Source organism: Micropterus dolomieu, linkage group LG12 (genome assembly GCF_021292245.1).
Source record: "Micropterus dolomieu isolate WLL.071019.BEF.003 ecotype Adirondacks linkage group LG12, ASM2129224v1, whole genome shotgun sequence".
NCBI classification, from domain to species: domain Eukaryota; kingdom Metazoa; phylum Chordata; class Actinopteri; order Centrarchiformes; family Centrarchidae; genus Micropterus; species Micropterus dolomieu.
Window position 1 is genome coordinate 22,063,637 of NC_060161.1, and position 25,443 is coordinate 22,089,079.

Sequence of the window (25,443 nt, forward strand, 5' to 3'; positions counted from 1 at the left end):
GTGTGCGTGCGTGAGTGCTGTATTCCTCTGAGGCCTGCAGGTCTGGATGGTGTAGAGGAGCTTTTGTGGCTCAGATACTACTATGTGGGCAACACCTGAAGCTGTCCAGTTGTCGTCCTGGATCCATCCTCTTATGTTTTACAATATACATTTTGTATTCATAATTGAATAAATTATTATCTGTTGTGAGTATATTCTGCATATCTATTGCATGTCTTTATCTTCCAGATGTATCTTCCATTTTTTCCCTGTAAAAATGTTTTTGGGGGAGCCAACCACAACATTAAACTGCTTTCATGTCAATGATTTAATGTCTATTTTGCATAATGAGTGTTTTTTCTTTTGACACTCATATATACTCATATACTATATTTTGAGAATACTTCTGTATTTTTTACGACGTATTTCTGCTTTTGTTTAAAGCCCCTGAACATTTCAATCATGAAGATTTCTCTGCAATATTGAATATTTGTCTAAATGAGCAACAAACAACAAGTGAAATATGTATAATTTATTAAGAGTTGAAATCTATAAAAAAACAGTTTAGTCAGGACTGTGGGCAGCAAGGCCACAGCTTTGAACAGTTAAAGTTGACTAAAAGGTGCATCACATCAACAATAATCTCTGAACTGAAACAACCAGAACTGTTTTAACTTGTGTTCTTGGTAGGATCACTTTGGTCATAATATGAAGCTAATTGAGGAAATGGGTTGTCGTCATAATTTATCTGAAAATAGAACTTTTCTTTTTACTGTATTTGGTGTTTCAAAGCTCTGGATAAAACACTAAATCAAACATACCAACTTGAGTGGGAAAAGTTCCTGGAACAGGTTCATCTGCTTTAGAGACAAGTGGTTTTGGTTTTTACTTTCGAGGCAGTTTTTCCTTCTAGAAAACTAGAATTTTAAGACAATTAAACACTGCATGGCTTGTTAAGGAATTTTATTTTACACTCTGCACATCCTCCACCTCCAGGTTTATTACCACTGGCAGACAAATTAAGGACACGGAGGGAAAGCCAGTTTTAGAAGTCTTATCTCGTATATATCTCGTCCAGGCAAAGATCTCACCCTCCAGTTTGTTCCACTTATCCCTCAGTGGAATAGGAAAAATGGTTGAAGTTAATTGGCTGCAGTGGATCGTTCTCAGATGTGAACCAAAACTGATACAGATGGAAATATAAGAAAGAGAATCAAGGAGGCGGGTGGAGGGAGGGAAGACGCTTGATTGGAGAGGAGGGAACTTTCCCAGAGAAAGCTATAAAACTGATTGATGACTTCCCTCGAGGAATGTTTCCCCAGGTGTGCTTTGTGTGCATGTGTGTGTTTGAGCGTGTGTGTATGTGTCTACTAGTTATAGTGCAGTTAAGAAATGCTATCCTTGGACGCAGGACAAGTGCAATAAAGTAAATTGAGGGGTGAAATGGCACGTTTATGCGTCAATATTGCACTTTGGCAGCATAAACACGAAGCCACAAGAGAATTAAGTGAGCTGAGATGGGGGTGGAAGTAAATTGGTAGCATTTAATGAACGATTGAAATAACACAAATACTACTTGATAACAGAAATCATCCCTAAAAATGATACAAGAAAATGTTTAATTGCTTAACAAAACACTTCAGGTGGTCCTTGACAGGTGCTTTGCACTGCCAAAGCCTGCACCCTGCGGCTAAGAGTGTGCTAAGAGACTTGAATCATAATAAATAAAATACCATGGAGGTGTAATTATAAAAGTCAACATTAAGCCACTGTGACAGAATAAGAGCAGATTTCACAATACAAGGGTGTTTATTTGATGGATTAGTTGTGCTGAAATATTTATAGTGCTACAATATGGCATTGTTCTTTGGTTTAAAGATCAGATATGCAGGTGAAGATGCAATATAGAAATTATTTATTTGCATATATTTATTTCTTAATTACTGGAGGAAAGAAGCACCATGAATGTTCTAAAAAACACAAACTTAAATGCATAATTTGGTACCACAAATCAGACGGTGGGCTATCCTGGAAAATGGTTATAACATGTTTACAAGTAATATTAACTTGTAAACAGTTTTTTTTAAACAAGGAACCAGGCCTTCTGGGCAGGCAAATGGCTTATTGTAAAGCAATCTGTTCATGTAAATTCATGTAGTTTAGCATGATGTGTTTCATGTTTCAAGTTAATCATCCAATGTGTGGCCCTTTATTTATTTTATCTAAGTCTGTATGGCCCTTTGGAAAAAAATGTTGCCAACACTCCTGTAAGGGAAAGATTTACTGCAAAGGTGCAGAAAAAGTCCAATAATTCACGAAGACATACCCTTGTGTAATGAAAATATGTGGAAAGAAGTGAACTCTAGACAAGAAACAGACATGTCGAATTATAAAGGCCTGAGAAACAACATCATTTAAGAACTGAGATGAACGAAATCTAATGTTGTCACAATATAATGAATGAGGAAAAAGGTAAACAATAATCTGCAAAAATATCAATAATCTTTTAAGGAGGGTCCCAAATTTTTAACTCAGAGCAAAGGAAATATGGAAGACGGTTGTACCTCAGGGATCAGCCTTGGGTCCCCTACTATTTAGCCCACATCTCCCACAACCGTGTCACAGGATGAAGTTGTGAATGTATGCTGACGACACTGTATTTGTAAAGCTAACTGCTTTGTAAAGGAATACACAGTAGCAATAGGCAAGACAAATAGTATGTTTTTCTACAAAACCATATACAGCCCCTTCATTTTTAGGCCACAAGGTCTGTTGAGGTGGATTGATGATCAACAATGGAAATAGCTGTTTGTTTACCATGACAATGATGGTCCTGAAACCTTAATGAAGTTGTAGCTTTAATCCAGACCACAATGTTTCCCTAAATCATAACCAAGTTGTTTTTTGGCATAATTATTGATCCAAATCCTAATTTTAGGAAACATGCAACAATTAAATACATCTTTACAAATGAAAGTAATGCCAAATTTGAATTTGGATGGAGGAAAGATATTTTCACATACTATGATCCTTTCCTACATATTGGGGGCAGTCATTAAACTACAAGGGTAATTGTACAAGCAAACCAAAATAAGGGGTAAAAATCTAATTCCATATCATCATTGCAGGATACTGGAGAAACACGATCACCTGAGATTTGAGAAATTTGAGGATATTTACATTCATGTTTTAGGTATAAGGTTTTAAATCACATGACCTCTCCTTTGTTGCGTGACTTTGTCCACCATTGCTAATTTTGCATTATGTGTCCTGTACTGTCATCCTGTATGTATGTTTTAATTGTGACATGCCAAAAGGAAAGATCAGATTTTTTTCCCGGGAATTAAAGAAATAACTGCCACAGTAGTTTTCGCCTCATTGTGTTAGTCTTCGGACTTGTATAGCTGATGGTTCCTCCATGCCGTTAGCACAGCAGGATCCTCTTTAAACTTTAACAATTAGAATAAAGAAATTAGCACAATATGGTGCGTGTTTGGCTTGGTGATATCAATCAAGGTTCAGAGGCTGTAAGAAGATCCGCTATTAACATGTGAACTGTATCTCACATGTTCTGTACATTTCAGGGATCCCCCCTCTTCGTCTAAGTGCATCTTCAAGCAGATCATGTTCCCTCCCCTCTGACCTTCTCCAGTGTATACTATAATGTATAGTATGGAGAGGAAGGAAATGATGGACAGGCTTTCAAACTGTCCTGGACTTTGCAGCAGGCCTCGACTTTGATCCAGATGATCACCTCTTAAAAACAAACAACATGGCATTGTTCTTCCTCAAAAAACCACATAAAGGAGTTTTACTGCTGGTAACCATGATGATTTGTTTTGTTTGTTTTTTGTTTGAATGCAATCAACCTTGACTGACGGCTTTGGCTCTAAAACATGGCTGGCAGAAATAGTAGAGTGGAAAATCATCCTGGTTGCCATGAATCTAAAATGCACTGTTTTTGTTTTTCCAAGTTTCCCTCACTTTGTCTCTGAAGTGTTGACAGGTTCTGGAGGGAGATGGGGAGCGCACTGTTGTTCTGCAGTGAAGGAAAACACCAATAAACCGCAAGGCACCCTGCTGCGTTTAAGGATTAACAGTCAAGAGTCCAGAGTGTTTTACCTTCTGCTTATGATGATATAACAACACCTTGTCCTCAAAGGGGAACATAGAGATGAGGAATAGCTTTTAGCGAGCTATAAATCCAGATATTCCAACAGGCAGATAATGGTCTAAGATGCCCACCAGAGACCTTTATTGGCCAGGAGCAACCACTTGTTTGTAGATAACATGTAGCTATAAGTTTTGGTGCATCATCCACTATAACAAATTAATTATTAGCACAAAAACCTGATTGCAGAAACATTCCTTCATCCTTTTGTTTTGCAGTTAAAGGACAAACAAATTGGAGGGAATGCAGCTCCTACAATAAAAGGAAACTGAACATTTTTTCCAATAAAAGATTAAAAATGGAAGCTTCCACAGTGACAAAATCCCTCAAACGTCAACACTCAACGACCTGCCTGTGAGTAATAGGACAGAAATATTGTGTCATTCATTCATTCATTGTTTTTATTGTTGTGCAGTGGTGTCTATAACGGTGGGTTTTATCATCAAAGGAAGTTGCATGTAATACATTTAAAAAGAGTGGCGTTGACAGATGTTGATATTTAAAGTTTTATTATGCAAGGTTGAAGGTCTCACCAGGCAGATTGTGAAGTTGGGTTACAATGCATCTTGCAAAGATGAAAGCTACCGTGATGAAAGAAAATCCGACTGCAGACAAACAGAAAAACTAAAACTTTTTTTAATATATAACCAGGATTCCAGCAAAATGCATTAACATCTGAGAAAAAAGGCTCAACATGTGTTTTTTGTTTTTTTTAGAAAGAGAGAGTAAAAAAGCATAAAATATATCTGAAAACTGGATTTTGTTTTTGGAGGTATTTTTTATCAGTTATCATTACACCTGGAAACTATTTATCAGTTGATTGTTAATTATAGATCTCATTGCAACATCCAGTTGAGTTTCATTAAACTGCTGGATTAAACAAAATGTATTAAGCACATTGATATTTCAAATGCATCTGTGGATTTAGTCTGCAAATGAAACAAAAAGTAAAAGCTCCAACAAAGCTTATTAATAAGTATTAAGAAGAATTTCTCCGTCAGGTGGATGGGTTTCCACTTGTGCTCATCAGTGATGAGAGAGAGTCAGTGTGACAGAGAATGTGTTGTCTCTTCTCCGTGCACCAGCAGTGATAGCACCTTGTTTTTACCTTATATTATTGTTGTATTATTTATTGTTGTTTGTTTTTGCCTCATTGCAGTCCTGACGTGTTTTAATCGTGGTAAAAGTTCAAATTGTTAAATGTTGATAGTGCCAGGAAGCACCCACTCGAGTCCGCACATAGAGACAAAACAAGCGAGACTACATTAGGTTTTTCTTGCACGTAAAAGGTGCTTAAACACCATTTTTATTCAACTCAATACCTTCAATACAAATATTTGTGTTTTCCCACTGTAGTCAGCTTTCATGGGAGAAATATTATTGGACCCAAACCGGTTTCCCTGTGCAGCTCTGTAAGAATAAATATAAGTGAATTTAAATAGCTGATCATTTTACTAATCACATACTGCTTGTGTTATATATACACAGTATTCAGTACTAAATACAGCTTGAATAGTAGTACAGGTATTAGATGTAATACCAGTTTGCCTGTACTTTTTTTGCTTCTTAGTGCCCTCTTGTGGTTGGACTTGGGGCCTCTGGTGCAGTGATTTGTCTCTTTAACCCTGCTGCAGCTCTCACAGACATGGTCGTCACCATCCACTGACGTCCACCTGGCAGATAAAAAAAACAAAAAGACAATGTGGCTATACCTTTTATATTTCAGCATTTTTTTTAAATGGTGGACAGAAAGAGGACGGCTAAAACAGGAGTTCTGATGAAACTAACCTCCCACTTATAAAAGAACAAGCCTTTTTCACTGGGTCCTCGTTTGAAATGGACTCTGCTTCCAGGTAACATGTTATATATATCTGCAGGAGACAGGACGATACATGCTGAGGAACTTTCCTTTATACTGTACTACTGATGTAAATATTAAAACATGTGAAATCAGTGCTGACAGTGTGTCTGTGGTCCTGGAGGAAGAGGAAAGGTTCGAGTTGAATCTGGAGGAGTTGGTCCTGGACTCTGGGCAGGAAACAGGAGCTAGAGCTGTGCAGCTGGGAGTCTGTAAAACATCTGCACAGAACAGACATATCCTTATCAGATTTAACTTCTGCCCTCTGCGTTCATTACATCAGCAGTTTGGGTGCATTATATAAAAATGGGATCCAGAAACCAGACGGATTTATGCCGTGTGGTGGTGTGGGCCACCAAAATGCGTTCAAAGGAAGTGGTTTTCATTTGGAAAATTAGTTAGAGGAACCACTCCAGACATTAAAGATACAAGGACTCACCCCTGGTGGTCTATGAAGGGGTATCTGGGGTAAGAATTCACATCTGGGGTCAGAGTAGCCACACAGCTGCCTACATACAGAGAAAGAGGAAGATGGCGGTGATCTACAGAGGCCTCGATGCTGACCGTTTCACCCAGGAACTAAACCGATGACTTTCTCTCACTGCTCCAGTCATCTGAGGAATCATAAGCCACACACAACCAAAATATTTGTCAGTTTAATGTGGTTCATTCAGGTAAATGTTATTTTTATTTGCCAGTGAGAAAAGAGGTCAACAAATGTCTTTGTAATTTGACTGCAGTATGTTTGCGGTTAGACCATCTGATCATAATCAGCCATTACATTACAGGCCATGACATGAGGCCAATTACATTTCAGGACATTTTAGGAGACTGTTGAAACCAACTCACTCGTCATGAGCCTGAGGTGGAAGTCCAGGTCGAGATGCATTGACTGGGGTCAGGGGACTCCAGGTTGGTTTCAGTGCCCTGCTGCTCACTGTGTAACTCCTGCAAGGTGGAGGGGTTTCAACCAGGCAACATAATCACTTGAGTGAGCATTTCTATTCCAGAAATAAGTGGGAAACAGGAGGAAAATTTGTAACTGATTGTAGAAATGACCCAAATACAGTTTTTAATAGCACACAAAGTAATGGAAGTAAAATATAACTTTTTAAAGCATAGGGGAGTAGTGTGGCCAGCGTTAGACAGAAATTTAATACTAAATAAATTAGGTTTGGTTTTAGGGTTATAATGGTGCATTTCCTCGACTACTATAACACCTTGTTCACCTTCTTGAGCTGATCGTCACTGTCTTGCTGCTGGTCCAGAAGTCTGCAGTGAGACTTAACGAAAACTGAACATGCATCACACATTACACCGGTTTCTCCATCATCTCTCTGCCATATGTAGCTTTTTATTTATTTATTTTTTTCCTCTTGATTCAAGGCATTACATGATCAGCTTTAAATAGTTGTTAGGCCCTTATGTCCTCAGAACAGGGATTTCAGTCCATTTTGTCCCCCGTCACGTATATTAAAATCACATTAAGGGATTTCTTCAGGGCCAGTATAGACAGCAGGAGAAGTGATTACAGCAACGAAAAAATATTTAAAGACTCTGGAAAAGCCTCTCAGACAAGCTATATCAATGTTTCCTGTGGCCTTTTTGTGAATTTATAGGTTTTATTTTGAGGGTTTTACATTTATTTCTCTTTGATTTAGACAATAAGTAGTGTCCTTTGTCTTCTATCTCACTCTTTCCCTGTTAAGCACTTTGTACTTTACATTTGAAAAGTTTGCTTGCTGCCATACAAACTATACGCAGCATCAGCAACTCACACAAAACCCTGGAGACCATTTTGTGTAAATTGGGTAAACGCACCTTCCATATTGACACTGGACTTGAATAGCAGCTCGGTCTCCAGGTGATGTTGGAGGAGGAGAGTACCGCAGTAGGTTGTGATACAGCACAGCACACTGGGTGAACTACATGCAACAGGACGCACAAAGCATTATCATAATAAAACCACTAGATGGCACCATTAAGCAACTATGATCCAAATAACACACTTTCTTATCAACAGTTGCTTGCTCTGCAGCACAACTGACAATCTGTTTTCATTATTTAGAGGCTCACCAACCATCACTTCACTCCCACAGTCAGTCAGACGTGCTCTGATGACGTATTCCCCATTTCCAGACACTCTGGCTGTGCAGTGATGTTGCGCAGCACTGACAGGTCCAAGCCTGAAATGTTTGACCCTCGCCTGGCTGTGGAGCCCAAACAGATAAGCTTTCATCAGGATCTCAATGCTGTCCTCATGACATTTCACCACAAAGATCTTGACCTTGTGATCTCCAACAGGATTCCAAAAGTGAGAGTTTGGCCCGTTTGTCTGATCGAGAGAGTTTGCTTCAAGGGTGGCCAGGTCAGAGAAAGACAGAAAAAGAGGTTTGGTTTGATAAGTGTAGCACCGAATTGTTTTTAATTCAGACAGAATATACAGAGAAACTGTCAAGTAGACAGAAATAAGAGTCATTGTGGTGTTGGGTTGAAAGCTTCTCTGTCAGCAGGAACACACCTGAGACTGATCATCCTCTATTAGTGGCCTGCAGAGTCACTGTAAAAATCACACATGTTGACTTACTTTCATATTATTTGAGGACATTTGTCTGTGACAAAATACAGAAAAAAACTAAACACTCAAAAGTGTTATAAAAAAGTATTTTATTCACAATGAAAAATTTTTACATATTCCATTTAAAGACTTCAATTTGGGTAAAGTCAGAAAAAATAATACTGATATGTACCATATACTGTGGGCATAAGGTGAGAAGTAACAGCACATAATATAGCTGAGTGTGTAAAAAGGTGCAGTTCTTAAAAGGCTAACAACGTTCATATAAAAATAACAGGAGAAATGTAGTGTCTATAAAGCATCATTTCACAATATTATAACTCCTGACATAAACCAGAAGATTTGGCACCAGAAATAAAATAGTGTCACAATACATCATTCTTTGCAGTGTTTTCCTCAAAGCTCCCCAGCGTCATGAGTCTTTCCCTCCTTCTCATTGACTACCTCTGCTTCTGTGCTGTCACTTTCTGCCTCCTTGGCCCCTCCTTTGGTTCCCATGTCTCCTTTCCACACCTCCTTTATACATTCTGAGGGAGGGGGAGAAAAAACAAAGAACACACAAGAACAGGTTTGAGCTCCATAGTTTATTTCCTGCAGAAAGCAGAGTTTACTTTTAATGTTTAGATTTCAGTGAGTTTATGTGTCTATGTGAACATGTTTTAAAATTTTAAACACTTATTTAGTAGCCTTTTAAAATGATGACAATTTTTTCTATGATAAGTTAGTTTTTTTTATATTTAACTGTGGGTTTTCTGTCATCATTCTGTTTTTATGCGGTCTTTCTAACTTGGGATTGGAAAAGTGCTCTTTGAGGAAGGCGATGTACACATAAAGTTCATACACACACACATACATGTACACATAAACTCACATCATTTGGTCAAGTTACGTTAATACCCCTATTTTTTTTTTTTAGTTGTTTGACAAATCGGGAACGGAAATGTTTGACATTACAATCCAAATGTCTTAAAAGCATATGTGGCCAGAAAACATTAGACAACTTCCTTTCTTTGGGTTACCTACCTTGCTCCGATGTCTTGAGGACGTGGTTCACACAGAGGAACTTCTCTAGCCTCTGGTCCTGATGATGGAAGTACCAGTCCTCCACAACCTCCTCATACTGCTCCAGCATCGTCTCACACTGAACAACACGCACACACGTGTTTAGGTGGTCAAAAGTAGGTACATAAATATACACATTTGTTATGTAACATTAACAAGGTGTTTTTTCTGGATTCAATGACTGAATCAGTTAAAAAAACATAATAAATTAATCATTTAGGTTATACTGAGGGGTTGTAAAATAAACAAGTCATCATCTATAAACTTGTTTTCTTTCTCACTCGACATTATGTACATGAAAACATTTGCACACAACCTTTTGAAATTAAAACACTTAAATGTTTATTGTGTTTCAACAGTTACAGCGGACAGACAGACACACGCACACATCCTCCTACCTGTTTCTTCATGTCCGACACCTCCACAGAGGGTTCGTCCCACAGCTCATAAGGCAGACCCAAGTCCACTTTCACCCCTTTGTGGACCAGGTTCTTCAAAGTCGTCATGGTCTGACTGGCGCCCTGCAATACACACAAACCAGACAGCTGTTAGCTGCACAAATTAAAAATGTTTGCAAGAGCACAAAAATTGAGCACAGTTTAGTGTTAGATTTGTCTTCTAATGTGGAACATACTGGATGGGCAACATGTCAACAGCTTTACCTTGGCATATCGGAGGCTGCCAGGCCTCTCTGCATGAACATTATACTGCAGGATGCGTTCACAAAGGTCGTCTACCGCCTCAGTCAGCCGAGTTTCCCTGCAAATCAGAAAAAAGGTTTAAAGGCTGGACACACACACATAAGACAGCGTTGCAGGCTTTTTAAAGATTAAACCTAAAGCTCATCGGTAATCGGTACTCAGGAGATGAAATAAATTGTTATATATATTTTGTGACGCTGGAGAAGCTTTGTTAAGTCTGAAAAAAAAAACTTCCCTGATGTGAATTGGCTGCATTTAAAGAAAGATCAATTTGTGAAGCAGCATTTATTAATAATTTCTCGACTCCAAAGTATGTTATCTTGATATTAAAGTGATATCCCCCCAGAGTTAACTTACGAGGTGTTGTATTTTATCTTTCTCCTTCTCTTGCCTGTGTCCAGCACCTCTCCAACCTCCAGGACTTCTTTGGAGCGACCAGTTTTCTCCAGAGCATCCTGCAGCTCTACTGTCAGAAACTTACACACTGACAGCCAAGAGAAATACAGGAAGAAAACCTTATTAACTAGTTCCTTTTCATGTACATGTCAAAGAGTTTGGGCAGACACTCGAGGACACAAACATATGTAAAAACACATGCCACACCGTCACATTAATAGCATCATAACTGAAAGCTGGTGCTACTTCTTCGTCCAACCTTCGCATTTATTCGGCAGCCTCTCGTCTTCCTGTGCTGCAAAACACCCGCAGACACAAAATAGAACCAGTATAAAAAGTTTCATTGCAACAGTTTGTTCTTCAAACCTGCAGGAGAAACTGAAGGTTCAGATCACAGCAGCCACATCGGCATGTTTGAAGGCGACTTGCAACTGCGCACGCGTATTGAAGAAGACCAGACTAGTAGATGCCTGATGGTCGGACTTCAGGGAAGATTGTCGACAGAAGAAAACGGCTTTAGCACTTCATAAGAAAAGTAGTAATTTATTACTCAATATTTTACTGTTACATTGTCTTCTAAAAGTCATTACACTTATTTCATGGATATTATTTTTTAATTCTGAACATATAGCCTACCTGTTTATGTTTTAGGTGTAGGCCCTACATGTTTGGTTGCTATCCTGTTCTCAGTAATATAACACCCACATAAATAAACATTTACTGCGTTCATAGTTTAGGGTTTAAAAAAGCTAATAAATGGCCATGTATGAACGCATTTAAATTAGCCTACATAATGTGTACATGGCTTATATATGAAGATATTCATCCCAATCTGTTTTTCAAGTAGGAAATAGTTGCTAATATTTAGCAGAATTATTTGTTTTGTATACATATAATAGCCTAGTTATGTAGAAATACATGTATAGCTGTTATATAAAATGTTATATACTTTCCAACGTGTACTAATATATTATATAGGCTACACAACATTAAATGTAATAATGTTGCTGCTTGATAAATATAAAAATATGGTTATGCATTACTTAGTATAGGTGGTATGTATAATGTGAATTACACTATGTAGCTCATTGGGATTTTGAAGTTTGTTTGGCAAAATATCTGACAATTAAATTATGTCTTATATGTTTTGTCTTACACAGAGGAAAGGGAAAGGATGCTGCATTGAGGTATGCAGATAGGTATTATGCAAGTAATCAACCTCTTTACTTACAAAAATATATAAAATGTTTTGGGACGGTCACCTTTGGCAAGAAGTTCCTGACTTCATTCATTCATAAATTCATTAATTTATCAACAATAAATTTTTTTTTTTGAAATATTCCCATATTTTATATGGGGAGACTAAACTGATCAGAGGTGGACTATAGGAATATAAAAACAGCAGAGCCATACTGGACATCATTGTGCTTTTTACCTTTATTCACATGTTGCAATGTCAACAGCTTTTCAGAGGTGTTGAATTTGGCTTCTTTGTCCCTGGATGTGTTTCTCAAAAAGGCATGAAATAAAAAAAACAAACCCATTATTTTATCACTTATTTAATATTAATCCTTGCAGCCATTGTATTCATTTAGCTGAAACAGGCTTATCAGCACTCAGTTGTTGCTTCAGGTTGATCACACAGGAATGGGGGATAATTAGCCAGATATTTGGCAGGGAGGTGGTTAAAAAGGAAGGCGCTTGCCTCTCGGTTTCTCAGGTGTCAGGGGCAACACACTCGACAGCAACAGATACTCCAGGAGTGTGTGAGGGAGAAGATAGAGAGGAGAGGAGGGGAAGAGGAGAAGAGACCATTAAGATAAGACAGAAAAGGAGAGGAGAGGGAGACCGTAGGACAGGAAAGAAATGCGGTGATACACGAGGGGGAGGAGAAGGAAACTATCCAGAGGAGCACACACAGCAGTGAGTGACACACACATACACTCCTAGAAAACACATTTGTTTATGTTCTCCAGCAGCAGAACAGCAGCCGTCAGAGTATCAAGTGTTCATCTTATGTGTCTGAAACTCAGCAGCAACTGCAGTAACTGTGGTATTTTAATGGTGGGGAGCTTCCACAGCTATTACTGTGTTTTGTGTCACTAGGCGAGGTGGCTGTCTGTCTATTGTCTGTGTGGAGGGAGATAAAGTTACACAACGGTGTCACCCTGCTCTGTGTGTCACGACTGTATGTACATAGACACACACACACACACACTTAGAGGATACACGGTCACACCAGATGGTGTCAGGGAACTTGCAGCGCTCACATCAAGTTATACTTTTATCCCGCACTGGTTTTAATGACTTGCATTTTACTCACTTACATTTTTTTTCTGATATAATTTATTTCTTGCCTCCAGGTCCAGTGAAACAAATCTCTAACATAAGACTGAGTTAAGTAGCTGGTAGAGATGACTCAAACGCTCCTGACAGATTCACAGGACACAAGAAGATCGTGTCAGTCAGTGTTCATCAGATGGGACAAAGAAGAACAAGAGGAGAGGAGGTGACACATGCTGGCTGTTTTGTCACAACAGAACATGTGTGATTGTGTCTGAAGAATTAGGATTTCATAAGTGACCAAAGGAGGACATGATCCTGGATCCACTGCATGAACTCCAGGAATAGTTTCATCTCAGGAAAGCAAGTGGAAAAACCTTCAGTCTGACTTTAAGGTAAAAGAATTTACCTGCAGTTTAAACTGGTAACAAAAAGGGTATACAGCTCGCTCTGAATGAACTTTATGATCGGTAACGTATCACACTGCGATGCTACCTAATAATGACTTTTTGGATTCGTGTGGCTTAAAAAGACTATAGAATGAGGTCAAATCACACAGGACTGGAACACTTTTAATAAACAGAGTAACAAGACAATAATATATCTAAATGTTTTCTTGTCGGGGGATGCTTAGATCAGTTTGTACATGCTGGAGTAAAACTTGAATCATAAAGCTCATTTTCATATATTTAACATAAGTTATCATTATTCAAGAAACATACACAGCTTATTTTTCATTTATAAGAAAACATCTCTTTAATTATAGTTGTGAATGTACAGTACAGTCAACTTACAACTGACTCGCAGTTAAACATTAAATTAATTAAGAAATTAGCTTCAAGTGGATAAAATCTTTTTTTAAAAGTGATGTTAAGGTGGCAGCAGATTGGCGAAGACAGAATATACAAGTGTCTTTGCAATATCATGCATCTGCATGTTTGCTGAAATTGAACTAATTTAAACCAAAAAAATCCAAAAAACATCCAATAAAAGACATTTTTGTAATTTCTTGAGATACAAATTAAAATGACATATTAGTTAACATTAGGCTAATCCTTCATAATTGATGGTCTGTTTTAAGTGACCCCATGATCTAATAGAGCCACAGGAGGTCAGCATCTACATTTGGTTGCTGCATTCATTAAAACACAACAAGTTATGAATTTGTTATGCATCTGTTAACCATGGATCGCGAATAAGTGTTCACTCCATGTGTTTTCCTCCTGTTCATGTGTGTATCTGCATAAATTTGATACAAGAAAAACAAAACCTCGCTGATAATTGATGACACTGACCTGCGCGGTATCTGCAAACCCAAGCACCTGCAAGGTTTCATCTCTGTTAGTCCTCTCTGCACAGCAAAGCCCTGAGCTGACCCTACCATGAACACACACACACACTGAACCTCCTGGCATACTCTCGCTGACACAGAATCACACTGCTTCACACACGCACACACACACACACACACACACACACACACATAGGCACACCAGTTGATGCTCACATACACATACGCTGCTGACTCAGGGACCCCAGCAGTTCATATCACTGATGACTAAAACGGTACTATTACCTTACTGCTTCCCTAACCCTATCCCCCAACACACACACACACACACACACACACACACACACACACACACACACACACACACACTGACCCTGCAGGACACCCTGCTACCTCTGCCAGGAAATATGTAACCCTTTAGTCCACAGCCGTTTGTACACAAACACAAAAATTGAATGCTGGTCATCCTTGAAGTGTTATCTAACAAATATTATTTATTCATAGAATTATTTGCTAATTCAACGGGGGGGAAACTGTTGCAGGTTTGGTGCAGGGTGTCACATCTCTAACACATAAGTTACCAAAAACAACACATTTTATTTTAAAAGCTATATCATACGCGTTACTTCTTAATATTAGTCAGTGTGCACCTGCTATGTTACTGACTATCATTAGTCAGCATTAACACGTTACACACTAGCAGAAACAACTTATTGTTCTGAGAAACTATGTAAACAAAGACAGTCAGTGTTTAAATTTTGAGTATTAAAATAGTATTCTCACTGACAAAAGACGTTTTGTAGACTGCAGTGTTGGCCATAGTACCAACAGTTGCGTGAAGGTTGTCTGATCGGTCAAAACAAAATTACTTCTCATGATCTCTGAGTTTGTGTGTACAGGCAGACAAAAACACACAAATGCCTTTCCCATTCAGTAAAGCTGAACTATGCCGGTGAAAGATATTTGAATAGGAGATTAAACATTTAAAAAATCCTATTATAGCTTCATGTCAGATGAACCTCTGTTGCTCACTTGTTATTAATTTTAATTCCACCATCTATTTCCATATGAACTAATAATCCGTCCCATTTCTCTTCTTCTCTCCACCTTCCCTAAAGTCTCTCCTCTCCACAATGACCAGTCGAGTAAACTGTTTCCAGGGACAAAGCTTTCACAAGCTGAGGCGGGACTGCTTGCGTCGAGGTGCCCTCTTCAAAGATCCCCTGTTCCCCACAACTGCCCAGTCCCTCTTCTACAAGAGGGAGACCCCGCCGGGACTGACCTGGAAGAGGCCGAGCGTGAGTGACATTTAATGGATTTATGAATCCTTGTTTTTGCACATCGTTCAAACCAGTTCAAACAACAACAAAGAGTTATTTTTCAAGTATGTCTTCTCTTCTCCCACATCTAAATTGAGTGGCCCGGCTCAACATGTTACATTTCCATCAGATTAGGGTTAATTAAAGCACTTTCTATTATAGGAGAGGCGTCAGGCAGTGAAACCTTAGCTCTGAGGGAGCAAGTGGCGTGTGCTGCCGCTCTATTGGTGTGTGTTTATACAGTTGAGTTTAGAAAAAGCAGCAGCCAATTTAAATAGTCCAGGTGTTTTTAGCATGGTGTTGAGATGGGTGTAGCTGTGTATAAGTAGAGACAGTTATTGGCTACAGCAGAGCCAAGCAGCCTTTAATGGTCGCAATGAAATGGGAGGTTAAAGTCAAGGTCACAGTATTTATTGTCCAGTGTCAACGGCCAAAAAAATGTTTGTTAAATGCAAGAACTTGGATTATGCATGTACAAACAAAAAGTGTCATTAAACAGTGAATAATAAATGTTTTATTTTAGTAAAAGTGCATAATAGAGACTACAAAATGTCAATGTGTTTTGGTTTCAATGTCCTGGTCATTTGTTATTATTTTGAAAGGATATTTTCTGACACACATTTGTGTAAAACTGGAAGTCAAGTCAAAACCCCCTAAAATGCATTTTTAATACCACAAAATAAAATTGAATGCTTTTTTATTTCCTGTCATACTAGTCACTAAATGATGTAAAACCAGTATAGGCACAACAAGGCCTATTATTTTTACTTATTCTGACCTGGAGAAAATTGACAGATGGATTAACCAATTGAATAATAAGTTTGAACTGATGTTACTACAGCAGGTTGCAAAAAATATATAAAAAATATTAAAGAGCTTTGGAAATTAAGTTCAATACTTTCTAAGGCTTTATCTTTAGAAAACTGAATTGAATACTTTTAAGACTTTTTCTACAGCTTCCCTGAATTCAGCAATTAATCACATTGTACTCAATAAAGTCAGTTAAACATTCAGAAATATCTCTGTAGTATGATCAGTAGTTCATGAAGTTCATTCAGTATGTGGTCCAAACCTTCAGTGCTCTTAATTTGAAACCCTGCTGGCTTTTAATTTGCTGATTCATGGAGGAACGAAAGGGTTAATGGTATTGTGTTCCTAATGCTCCCCTCCGGTATTTTAAGCATGTATCAAGTCGGACGTTAGAGTGACATATGTCGCCTCTCTCTGCTGACACACACTCTCACACACACACACACACACACACACACACACACACACACACACACACAGACTGCATCCACTCACTAACTTCCCGTTAACTGTCTACTTCCCAAGGTGTCCTCATACTGGTCATGAAATCGATATAATCTCAAGGAACGTTCATATCTTGTCTGGGGTTACATTGAAAGGGGTTGTGGCCACTGAGTGTGTATTTTCCTGCATGTTAGTGTGTGTGTGTGTGTGTGTGTGTGTGTGTGTGTGAGTCCAGCAGCACTTCTTCTGTTACCTGACCCTGTCCAAACTGAGATCAACAGGTCCACTAGGACAGGCTCTGTCTCCTCAGCAGTGTTCTGACACTCATCTCACAGGCCTCATAAAACTTTCTGACGTTAGGCCTATTAACTGCTGCAATAATTAATCAGAGCATATTTATTCGCTATATAATCTGTATTTTCATATTAACAATGGATAAAATGTTGGATAAGCCCACAGAGACTTATGAGCTGACTCTGCAGGTCCTCTCACAAACCCACTGTATGCTACCTGCCCAGAACAAAACGACAGACAGACAAAGTTAGCGACTAGCTAGTGAATGTAGTGGAGCATTTAGCAGATAAAGAGCCAGATATTTCTCTCAGAAGTAGGTGGAGAGAAAAATAGAGCTGAAAGGCGGTCGAATGTTGTCCTTACAATCGTCAAGTGGGCAGAAGCATGACTTCAAGTGAAGGCAAATGTTGCTACTTGACTGTTCGATGTGTAAATGAGCAACTGTTGCTGTCCCCAAGTGGCCAGAGAAAAATAAATAATGCAGGTGTCTGTTTAAAGAAAACTTGATAGCTCTTTCTTCTGATCTAACTCCAGGAGATATGTAAGGACCCCCGTCTGTTTGTTGATGGCATCAGCACTCGTGACTTGCACCAAGGCAGTCTGGGTAACTGCTGGATGGTGGCTGCTATTTCCTGCTTAGCATCTCAGCCGTCTCTGTGGAAGAAGGTTGTGTATTTGTGTTCCTTCCTCCTTTATCCTCCTTGCCACCTGTCACCCTTTCTTTATTGCTTTCTTCTTCCCCTCCTCTTTCTCTGTCTTTGTTTCTTCATCTCCCTCCTCTCGTCCTCCCAGGTGATCCCCAACCATGTGGACCAGGAGTGGAATCCAAAGCATCCTGACCTGTACGCAGGTATCTTCCATTTCCGGTTCTGGCGTCTTGGTCGTTGGATGGACGTTGTTGTGGACGACCGTCTGCCGGTCAGCAGTGATGGGGTGCTGCTCTTCTGCCGCTCAGCCACGCCACGAGAGTTTTGGAGCGCCCTGCTGGAGAAGGCCTATGCCAAGTAAGGGCCCCAGGACCTACACCTCTTCGTCAACCTTTAGTTGTCTAGTAGGCCTACTATATTTATATATATATTTAACAACTGCAAACACAGAGCACATCCTGGCAAAACACCCATTATCCCAAGTAATTACATCCAGACTGGATGATTCTATACCCCCAATTCATGTCCAGTGCCAACTCAGGAAGAAGTAGAATCAATGTTTGTTTTTTTATTCACGGTAACGACAGTCTTTCCCTACCCTTAACCAAATGCTTCAGTTGCCTTACCCCACACGCCTAGTTTATTTGCTATAACCCCCAGCTTCCTAGCACGCCTAATCCATTTAGTAAACCTTTGTATCCACCCTCTAACATTCGAGAAACATATTCATAACCACATACTGTATGCTAACACATGGAAAAGGCAGTGGAGGGGCACAGCCCTTAATCAATCTATGTGGTTGCTGTCTAGGCTGAACGGCTGCTATGAGGCCCTGGAGGGAGGAAACACTGCAGAGGCACTGATCGACTTCACTGGTGGGGTTTCGGAGCCCCTCAGCCTGGATCATGAGGCCCTCAGCCTGCACAGCGACCAGAGGAGGGCGTTCTTCCAGACGCTGGCCAGTGCCCACGAACGCAAAGCCCTCATCACCTGCTCCATACGAGTGGAGTATCTCTGTGTTTTAAAACAAGAGAGGTGCATGATATGTTAGAAATGTGGTGACTTAGATAAGTTCAGTGTATTTTACATTTCTCAGCCAGCAGAGGGGGAGACAGTGGAGTCAGTGTTGGACTGTGGTCTGGTGCGAGGACACGCCTACGGGATCACAGCAGTGAGGAAGTTGAGGCTAGGGGAGAAGCTGCAGAAGACCGGTGGAATGTCCCGACTCCTCATGGTGCGCATGAGGAACCCGTGGGGGACCACAGACTGGACGGGAGCCTGGAGTCAGGGGTGAGGGTATTTTGAACTTTGCCTTCATCTGCTACATGTATGACTGCTGAGTACATCATGCTTTTTGCTGGAGCTGTGGGAATTTAGTCTCTGCTGACATTTAACAGTGTCAGCCTGTTTTACAACATTTTATAGTGCCACTGGAACTTTGTTTGGACAATTTCTGACATTGTACAATAGTCTTTACGAGGGGACATCTGCCTTTTACATTATGAAAGTCTGAGAAACTCTGAAAATGGCCAAAATGGACCAATAAAGGTTTCCAGAAGTTGAAACACTGCTTGTAATTTTCATACGTCATTTCCAGTGTATTGGACCTTGCGGCTCTGTGTTTTTATTCTGATGCCTTTGACCTTATTGTTCTGGCACGCCCCTGCAGGTCACAGCAGTGGCAGCAGATGGGTCGTGCAGTGAGGGAGAAGATGGGCCTCATTGTTCGAGATGTCGGGGAGTTCTGGTGGATTTCCATTCTTTCTTTGGATCCACATTGCTTTTCCTCAAGAAGCTACTAGATAAAATTATAAATTTTATAAAATTTTGAAAGTAGTAGAGGTAGCATAAAATGGAATACTAAGTCTCTATAATTTGCCGTGAAAGTTATTTAAGCATCTCACACACATCAGCATACACATAGCATCATTTATATCCATATATCTTCTTATTCTGATTTATTTTCCCTGTTGCTCCTCAGGATGGATTTCGAGGATTTCTGTCACTACTTCACAGATGTGGTGGTGTGCCGGCTGGTGGAAAAGGCTCTGCTGTGGCCGAGTTCTCACTGGAGGGAAGTGCGCTGCTATGGGGAGTGGGCTCCGGCTCCGGCTTCCCTGGGAAAACCCCCATCTACTATTGTCCACGGCAACCACGCGCTGAGCTTGGGGAAGAACAACGGAAAACCCGGAGGGACCAAGCAGCGGGGTAACCGGAAGGAGGCCAGACTTGGGGAGAGTCTGCAGAAAGGAAGGAAAGGAGGAAGAAGTGAGCGAGATAAGACTGTGAAAAAAGCGACAAAGGAAGACAATGGTGGAGAGGTGGGAGGATGGGAGGCACAGATGGATAAGAGGAGTCGTTGTGGAGGATGCATCAACCACAGAGACACTTTCCTGCACAATCCTCAGGTAACCCTGAAGTAGAAACCCTAAATACATTGATGAATGAAACCATTTTGAACATGATTTTTCTTTCTGGCTTTCTAGTTCATGTTTGAGGTTAGAGGCAAAGAGGAGGAGGTGCTGATCTGTCTGCAGCAGGAGGACAGAAGGATACTAAGGAAAGATGGAGGCGGAGAAAACCTGCCTATTGGCTTTGAGGTGCTGAAGGTGAGCGCTTCATGGGCCAGAATATGAACACGCACCTTTTCAATTCACGCACACAAAACAATAATTGCTGCTGCCTTGTCGTGGCCCCAGGTGGAGGTGAACCGCTGCAGCCGGGTGCAGTGTGTGGTGGAGCAGGCGGCCAGCTCTGTGTACATGGACTCCCGCAGTGTGACACTCAGGGGGACCCTGGCTCCAGGTCGCTACGTCGTGCTGCCCACCACCTTCCTGCCAGGCGCCACGGGACGCTTCCTTCTACGTCTCTTTTCCCATTCTCACATCCAACTCAGGTGTGTGACAGAAGATTGTGTGTGTGCGTTTTTTTTAAAAGTTGTTTCTTGTTCTCTTATTCGGTCAACATAATAGTGTAATCAACAGGACGTCACACAGGACCTCCAGTTCGGTGACGCTGCATCTGGTATGTTCTGTCAATGAGGTTGGACTGTGTCGGAGGCTCTCTTTTACGTTAACTACCCAAAATATATTTAATCCTAGCACATATTTTTTCAGAGCGGTGCGATGTAGCAGTGGTTAGCACAGTCGCCTAACAGCAAGAAGGTCATGGGTTCAAACGCCAGTTGCCCTGGCCTTTCTGTGTTGCATGTTCTCCCTGTGTCCGCGTGGGTTCTCTCTGGGTTCTCTGGCTTCCTCCCACCATCCAAAGACATGCAGGCTAGGTTAACTGGTGTCTTTATAATTGTCCTTAGGTGTGGATGTGAGTGTGAGTGGTTGTTTGTCTATGTGTGGCCCTGTGATGGACTGGTGACCCGTCCAGGGTGTACCCCGCCTTTCGCCCGATGTCAGCTTGGATTGGCACCAGCTCCCTGCGACCCTGTATGCAAGATAAGCGGATGACAATGGCTGGACACATTGTTTCACTGTGAGAAATGGAAACTGCGTTGTGTGCTTTCAAGTGAATTTTACACCAAAAGTTTTAGCAAATTAATAACTATGGTGAAATAGTAACATATTTTAGTATTAGCCTATACTTTACTGCAAGACTACATAATGTCGATTTACACTTTATTACATATGATAATGATATTCATAATTCTAGCATTCTTACAATATGTGTATATTGAACTGTGAAAGAGAAAATCAGAAAATTAATAAACAAAAATTGCTGGAGTTTCCTCCACAGTCCCTCTCTTCAGCCTCTCTGTCCCCTGCTCACTTCTCCCAAGCAATGTACTTTCCACCAACTCCCCAGATTTACCGTTCCCTACCTGTCCACCAGAGACTTCCTTGTTCACCTGCTCACCTGTTCTCACTTGCCTCATCAGGACGGAGTTCAGCCCCAACAAAACTTAGCACAATGTCCCTGTGGAATGGATCAAACCTACAAACCGACACACGCTCAATGTGCTACAAGCTACGGTCTCCTGGTTGAAGGACACTGCTTACACACCCACGAAATGAGAAAAAAAACATACATCGAAGCATCGTTGCACACCATTTCGAGGAAACATGTCGTTCAACCTGGAAACCTTAGCAAACCTTTTTAAGTTGAACTTCCCATGCTCAGTTGTTCTCATTTCCCTCATCTATCACTACACTACATATATCAGTCCAGATCACATGTTCCATTGTCAATTTGTCCTGGGTCTATCTTGCTTTGCTTTTCTGCTTTTGAGCTCTGTGACCTGAACCTGCCTGTCTACCTGTTACATATGTACCTGCCTACCTGAACCTGTCTGTAAGAAGTCTTTGGTCATTAATCCACCAAAGTCATGCTGCTGCTTCTGTCTGCATTTGGGTCCTTCCCTTGTTGCCACTCTAGTAGGAAACAGAAAAAATACACAAAAAAGACAAATCATTGTCAAGAAGGCCTCGACATAGAAACTCATAAAAACATCTAATTGATTGACCATCTATGTTAAATAACCACCATTTGATGATGATCAGTGCTGAAACACAGACTGAATACGTATATGACGTATTATGGGAAATTTTTCTTGCTCTCAGATTTAACTTCAACCCTCATTGCCAATCTTACAGTCATTTATTTTGTTTTATCTTTTTTGTGTGTAGGGAATTGAGGGAGGATTTGCCGTCTCCCTCTGTGTTTCAGTGTTTTCTACCTCAGCCCACTGTGGTGACCACAGTCCATCTCCGCAGGGCGTCTGGACTCAGCTCTCCCAAACACACAGGTGCCTTAGACACAACGCCAAATGAGTTTAAATCTTACTTATGTAAAAGTACAGAAGCATTATAAACAAAATATAGTTAAAGTTTCAAAAAGTACTTGTCTAGCAATATATACTGTTTATCATTATATCTCACATTATTAGATTATTATTGTTAACGAATTAATGAGCACTTAGGGGTCGGGCCTCTCCCAAACAGGCACAAAGTAAATCTGAGGGATTGTGAGATGATTAATGGGCAAGGAAAGGAAAAAAAAAAGTTCTGCTGCCCATATTTCTTTTAATATTTTGAACTTTACTCTAATGTTTTTAGTGAGATATTGGATAGTTTGACCTCTTAAGGATTTAAACTGTTATTTAAATGAAAACATCTGAAAGGTTTAAATTCCCATCAACAACTCAAAGACATGCAGGCAGACAATGACCAACTTTCCATACTGGTACTGCTTGACTGCTGCAATCGATCACTGCTCTTGGTTGAAGATCTAAATAAGTGGGTTGGTATCTCAAGCTCTGCTCTCAACTGGCTCTCGTTTCTGTTTCAAAAAACAGTAGGTTTCAGGTCCTCGTATACAACTTTGTGTCCTCAACTGCTTACTGCATGTACACTGGAGTTCCGCAGGGTTCAATCCTTGGTCCCATGCTTTTCTCACTCTACATGTTACGTCTATGCAGCCTAGTTAGAAAGTTAAATTGCATCTCCCACCATGCTATGCTGACGACTTGCAGCTGTGTTTTAGTTAATCCACATGATCTGGGTAACATTGCTGCCCTTTATGATTGCCTGACTGCTTTTAAGGAATGGATTTACTCAACTTCCTTCAGCTATGTCCAAGGTTCTCCTTATCGGTCCTAACAACTTTGTTTCTGAAGTGAAACCCTGTGTCAGCTCAATGTTAAAACCCGGGTGTAAACCAAAACCTGAACTTTTTCGCACATAAAGAAGCTTCTGCAAACATGCTTCTTCCAACTCTGGAACAATGTAAAAAATCAAAGCTATCAATCAGAGATTTAAATTACTAATCCATATCCAATTTTTTCACGTCTTGACTACTGCAATGCTCTTGTCTCCAGTCCCAGCCAAGTAGCTCTGTTCCGTCTCCAGCATCACAACAGTCCTCGCATTCCTTCACTGGCTCCCTGTTGAGTATAGACTAGGTTTTAAGATATTGCTTATCACATACAAGGCCCTACATGGTCTTGACTGTTGCAACGCTAGTCCACCTCTAGGCCTCTCACATTGTCAGATCAAGGCCTCTTATTTACACCCCCCACTCTCCACAAATTGAAGGGTTATAGTGCTTTTGCATGTTAGGGCCCCATCTCTGTGGGTCTCCCTCACTCTGTAATAAAACAAATAACTTGGAACTCTAGGTGTCAGATGATTGTAGCAGTAAAATGAACATTTACCTGTAGTGGATTATGAGTATACAGTAGCAGGAAAATAGAAATACTTCATATTCCTTATACCTTTTTGTGCGGTGTGTTATGTTTTGCAGCTCCAGATGTTTACGCCGTAGTGCGCTGTGAGAGTGACACCATAAGGACGCAGGTTTTCAAGGCGGAGGGGAACCCTGAGTTCAACCTCAGGACCCTCTTCTACAGGAGATACCCCAGCACTCATATCTCTATTGAGGTTTGACATGTTCATATTCCTTCTCGCATAGACACGCAGATAATATGCACACGTAATCCTAGTCAATGTCTTGTTGTGTGCAGTTATGGAGTCGAGGTCTTCTGTGGGATTCGGTGCTCGGCGGGGCTCAATTCCAGACGGTGGAGTCTGAGAGGAACCGGAGTCATGTGATTGATCTACGAGGTGGCTGCTCCTCCTCAGGATACCGGAGGTGCATCTACGTTGAGACGTCCTCCAGTGTCTGCCTCACAGACTTGTGACAGCGTCCTCTTGTTGACGTTATAACTACATCAAGCATGGCAAAGGAGGCACTCTCAGGTGGAAGATGAAACAGTAGTTTTTAAACCTCCTGTGTTTGACAGTTCCTAAAAACATAAACGGCAAAGGTGCTGTAGTTGCATTACAAATTGTTTTTCAAATAGGATTAAGATTTCCATGTTACCTTTACCTTCTCAGAAGATATCACAGTGTACAGTGTTACAAAAATATTATTATTGAAATGACCCTTAAAGAAATGAAAACAGATAGGGTGTTTGGTTGAACAAGGGCTTTATTAAAATTCACAAACTATTATGTCCTGACAAAACTTGAATCATTTTTATTTCAATTGAAGGAGATGTAAAAAAAGTCCTTTATTAAAAATGAATGCAGTGTTGAGATTCTCCACGCAGTTGCATTTTTTTTCAATACCATAGATAAGCAAATTCCCGTCTGTTTTCCTACTGTGAAACCACTGCAACCATAATATATACTACATTTGAGAAAATATTTTCCCAGCAAAGTGACAGTTAGGATTAGTGAGGTAATCTGCAGACAGATATGCAGGTTGACATCCGTCATGAATTCAGCAGTCACACTGTAACTGCTGCCAAAAGTTTTGTGTGTTATTATATTTAATATATTATTAGTTCTGCTGTTATGTGTTAATTACTGTTGTTTCTGTCATTTTTACAATTATTTACGTTAATATGCATTTACGTCTTGAAAACATTTTCTTGAGATTAAATAATTAACATTGCGTGTTTTCATAAGATTATAGATAAACAATTAGTTAAAGTCAATATCTGTCGAGATTTGGAGCATTTAAACTATTAAAATGATACCACACATTTTAAAGAAAAACTATTTAAGGAACACCTTGACTTTTGCATTCAGCCCGGAGAGATATCTCTTCATATCCTTAAGTGATGATACAGGACTAAAATATGCACTACTGAAGTA

General features: G+C 40.2%; 3 protein-coding genes across 5 annotated transcripts; 1 reads left to right on the forward strand and 2 right to left on the reverse strand.

The window, feature by feature from the left end:
* Window positions 1–5,425: 5,425 nt before the first annotated feature.
* On the reverse strand, window positions 5,426–8,247 carry LOC123979838 (zona pellucida sperm-binding protein 3-like). The gene is made up of 8 exons (XM_046063949.1): window positions 8,089–8,247; window positions 7,830–7,933; window positions 7,229–7,280; window positions 6,448–6,587; window positions 6,112–6,229; window positions 5,939–6,021; window positions 5,691–5,823; window positions 5,426–5,560 (listed from the first exon to the last, which is right to left on the reverse strand). The coding sequence occupies exons 1-8, from the start codon at window positions 8,245–8,247 to the stop codon at window positions 5,528–5,530; spliced, it is 822 nt and encodes a 273-aa protein (XP_045919905.1). The 3' UTR covers window positions 5,426–5,527.
* Window positions 8,248–8,658: 411 nt separating this feature from the next.
* On the reverse strand, window positions 8,659–11,183 carry cnpy4 (canopy FGF signaling regulator 4). The gene is made up of 6 exons (XM_046065861.1): window positions 11,005–11,183; window positions 10,707–10,833; window positions 10,311–10,407; window positions 10,047–10,169; window positions 9,610–9,727; window positions 8,659–9,113 (listed from the first exon to the last, which is right to left on the reverse strand). Exons 1-6 carry the CDS (start codon window positions 11,087–11,089, stop codon window positions 8,983–8,985), a joined length of 681 nt encoding a protein of 226 aa, XP_045921817.1. The 5' UTR covers window positions 11,090–11,183; the 3' UTR covers window positions 8,659–8,982.
* Window positions 11,184–11,216: 33 nt separating this feature from the next.
* Window positions 11,217–25,051, forward strand: LOC123981162 (calpain-5-like). 3 transcript variants are annotated; one of them, XM_046065858.1, is made up of 15 exons: window positions 11,217–11,280; window positions 11,906–11,932; window positions 13,109–13,423; window positions 15,438–15,617; window positions 17,721–17,852; window positions 17,979–18,190; window positions 18,644–18,836; window positions 18,930–19,123; window positions 19,503–19,580; window positions 19,815–20,241; window positions 20,320–20,442; window positions 20,533–20,729; window positions 22,471–22,589; window positions 24,086–24,222; window positions 24,306–25,051. In XM_046065858.1, the coding sequence occupies exons 4-15, from the start codon at window positions 15,453–15,455 to the stop codon at window positions 24,480–24,482; spliced, it is 2,154 nt and encodes a 717-aa protein (XP_045921814.1). In that variant the 5' UTR covers window positions 11,217–11,280; window positions 11,906–11,932; window positions 13,109–13,423; window positions 15,438–15,452; the 3' UTR covers window positions 24,483–25,051. The 3 variants fall into 3 exon arrangements, 2 of the variants coding, with proteins under 2 accessions (XP_045921814.1, XP_045921815.1); XR_006827686.1 differs by lacking the exon at window positions 22,471–22,589 and having other exon boundaries at window positions 24,306–24,434; XM_046065859.1 differs by lacking the exons at window positions 11,217–11,280; window positions 11,906–11,932 and adding an exon at window positions 12,606–12,668.
* Window positions 25,052–25,443: the final 392 nt, after the last annotated feature.

What these genes read in the sequence shown, in the direction of transcription:
- LOC123979838 (XM_046063949.1), bottom strand. Translation starts at nt 8,247, where the DNA reads ATGAAAGCTTATCTGTTTGGGCTCCACAGCCAGGCGAGGGTCAAACAT. An exon ending in TCCAGGACCACAGACACACT is followed by an intron (nt 6,022 to 6,111) that starts GTCAGCACTGAT and finishes TGTCTCCTGCAG; the next exon opens with ATATATATAACATGTTACCT. An exon ending in AAAAAAGTACAGGCAAACTG is followed by an intron (nt 5,561 to 5,690) that starts GTATTACATCTA and finishes TTATTCTTACAG; the next exon opens with AGCTGCACAGGGAAACCGGT.
- cnpy4 (XM_046065861.1), bottom strand. Translation starts at nt 11,089, where the DNA reads ATGAAACTTTTTATACTGGTTCTATTTTGTGTCTGCGGGTGTTTTGCA. An exon ending in AAGATAAAATACAACACCTC is followed by an intron (nt 10,408 to 10,706) that starts GTAAGTTAACTC and finishes TCTGATTTGCAG; the next exon opens with GGAAACTCGGCTGACTGAGG. An exon ending in GCAGCCTCCGATATGCCAAG is followed by an intron (nt 10,170 to 10,310) that starts GTAAAGCTGTTG and finishes TGTGTATTGCAG; the next exon opens with GGCGCCAGTCAGACCATGAC.
- LOC123981162 (XM_046065858.1), top strand. Translation starts at nt 15,453, where the DNA reads ATGACCAGTCGAGTAAACTGTTTCCAGGGACAAAGCTTTCACAAGCTG. An exon ending in TGACCTGGAAGAGGCCGAGC is followed by an intron (nt 15,618 to 17,720) that starts GTGAGTGACATT and finishes ATCTAACTCCAG; the next exon opens with GAGATATGTAAGGACCCCCG. An exon ending in CTGGAGAAGGCCTATGCCAA is followed by an intron (nt 18,191 to 18,643) that starts GTAAGGGCCCCA and finishes GTTGCTGTCTAG; the next exon opens with GCTGAACGGCTGCTATGAGG.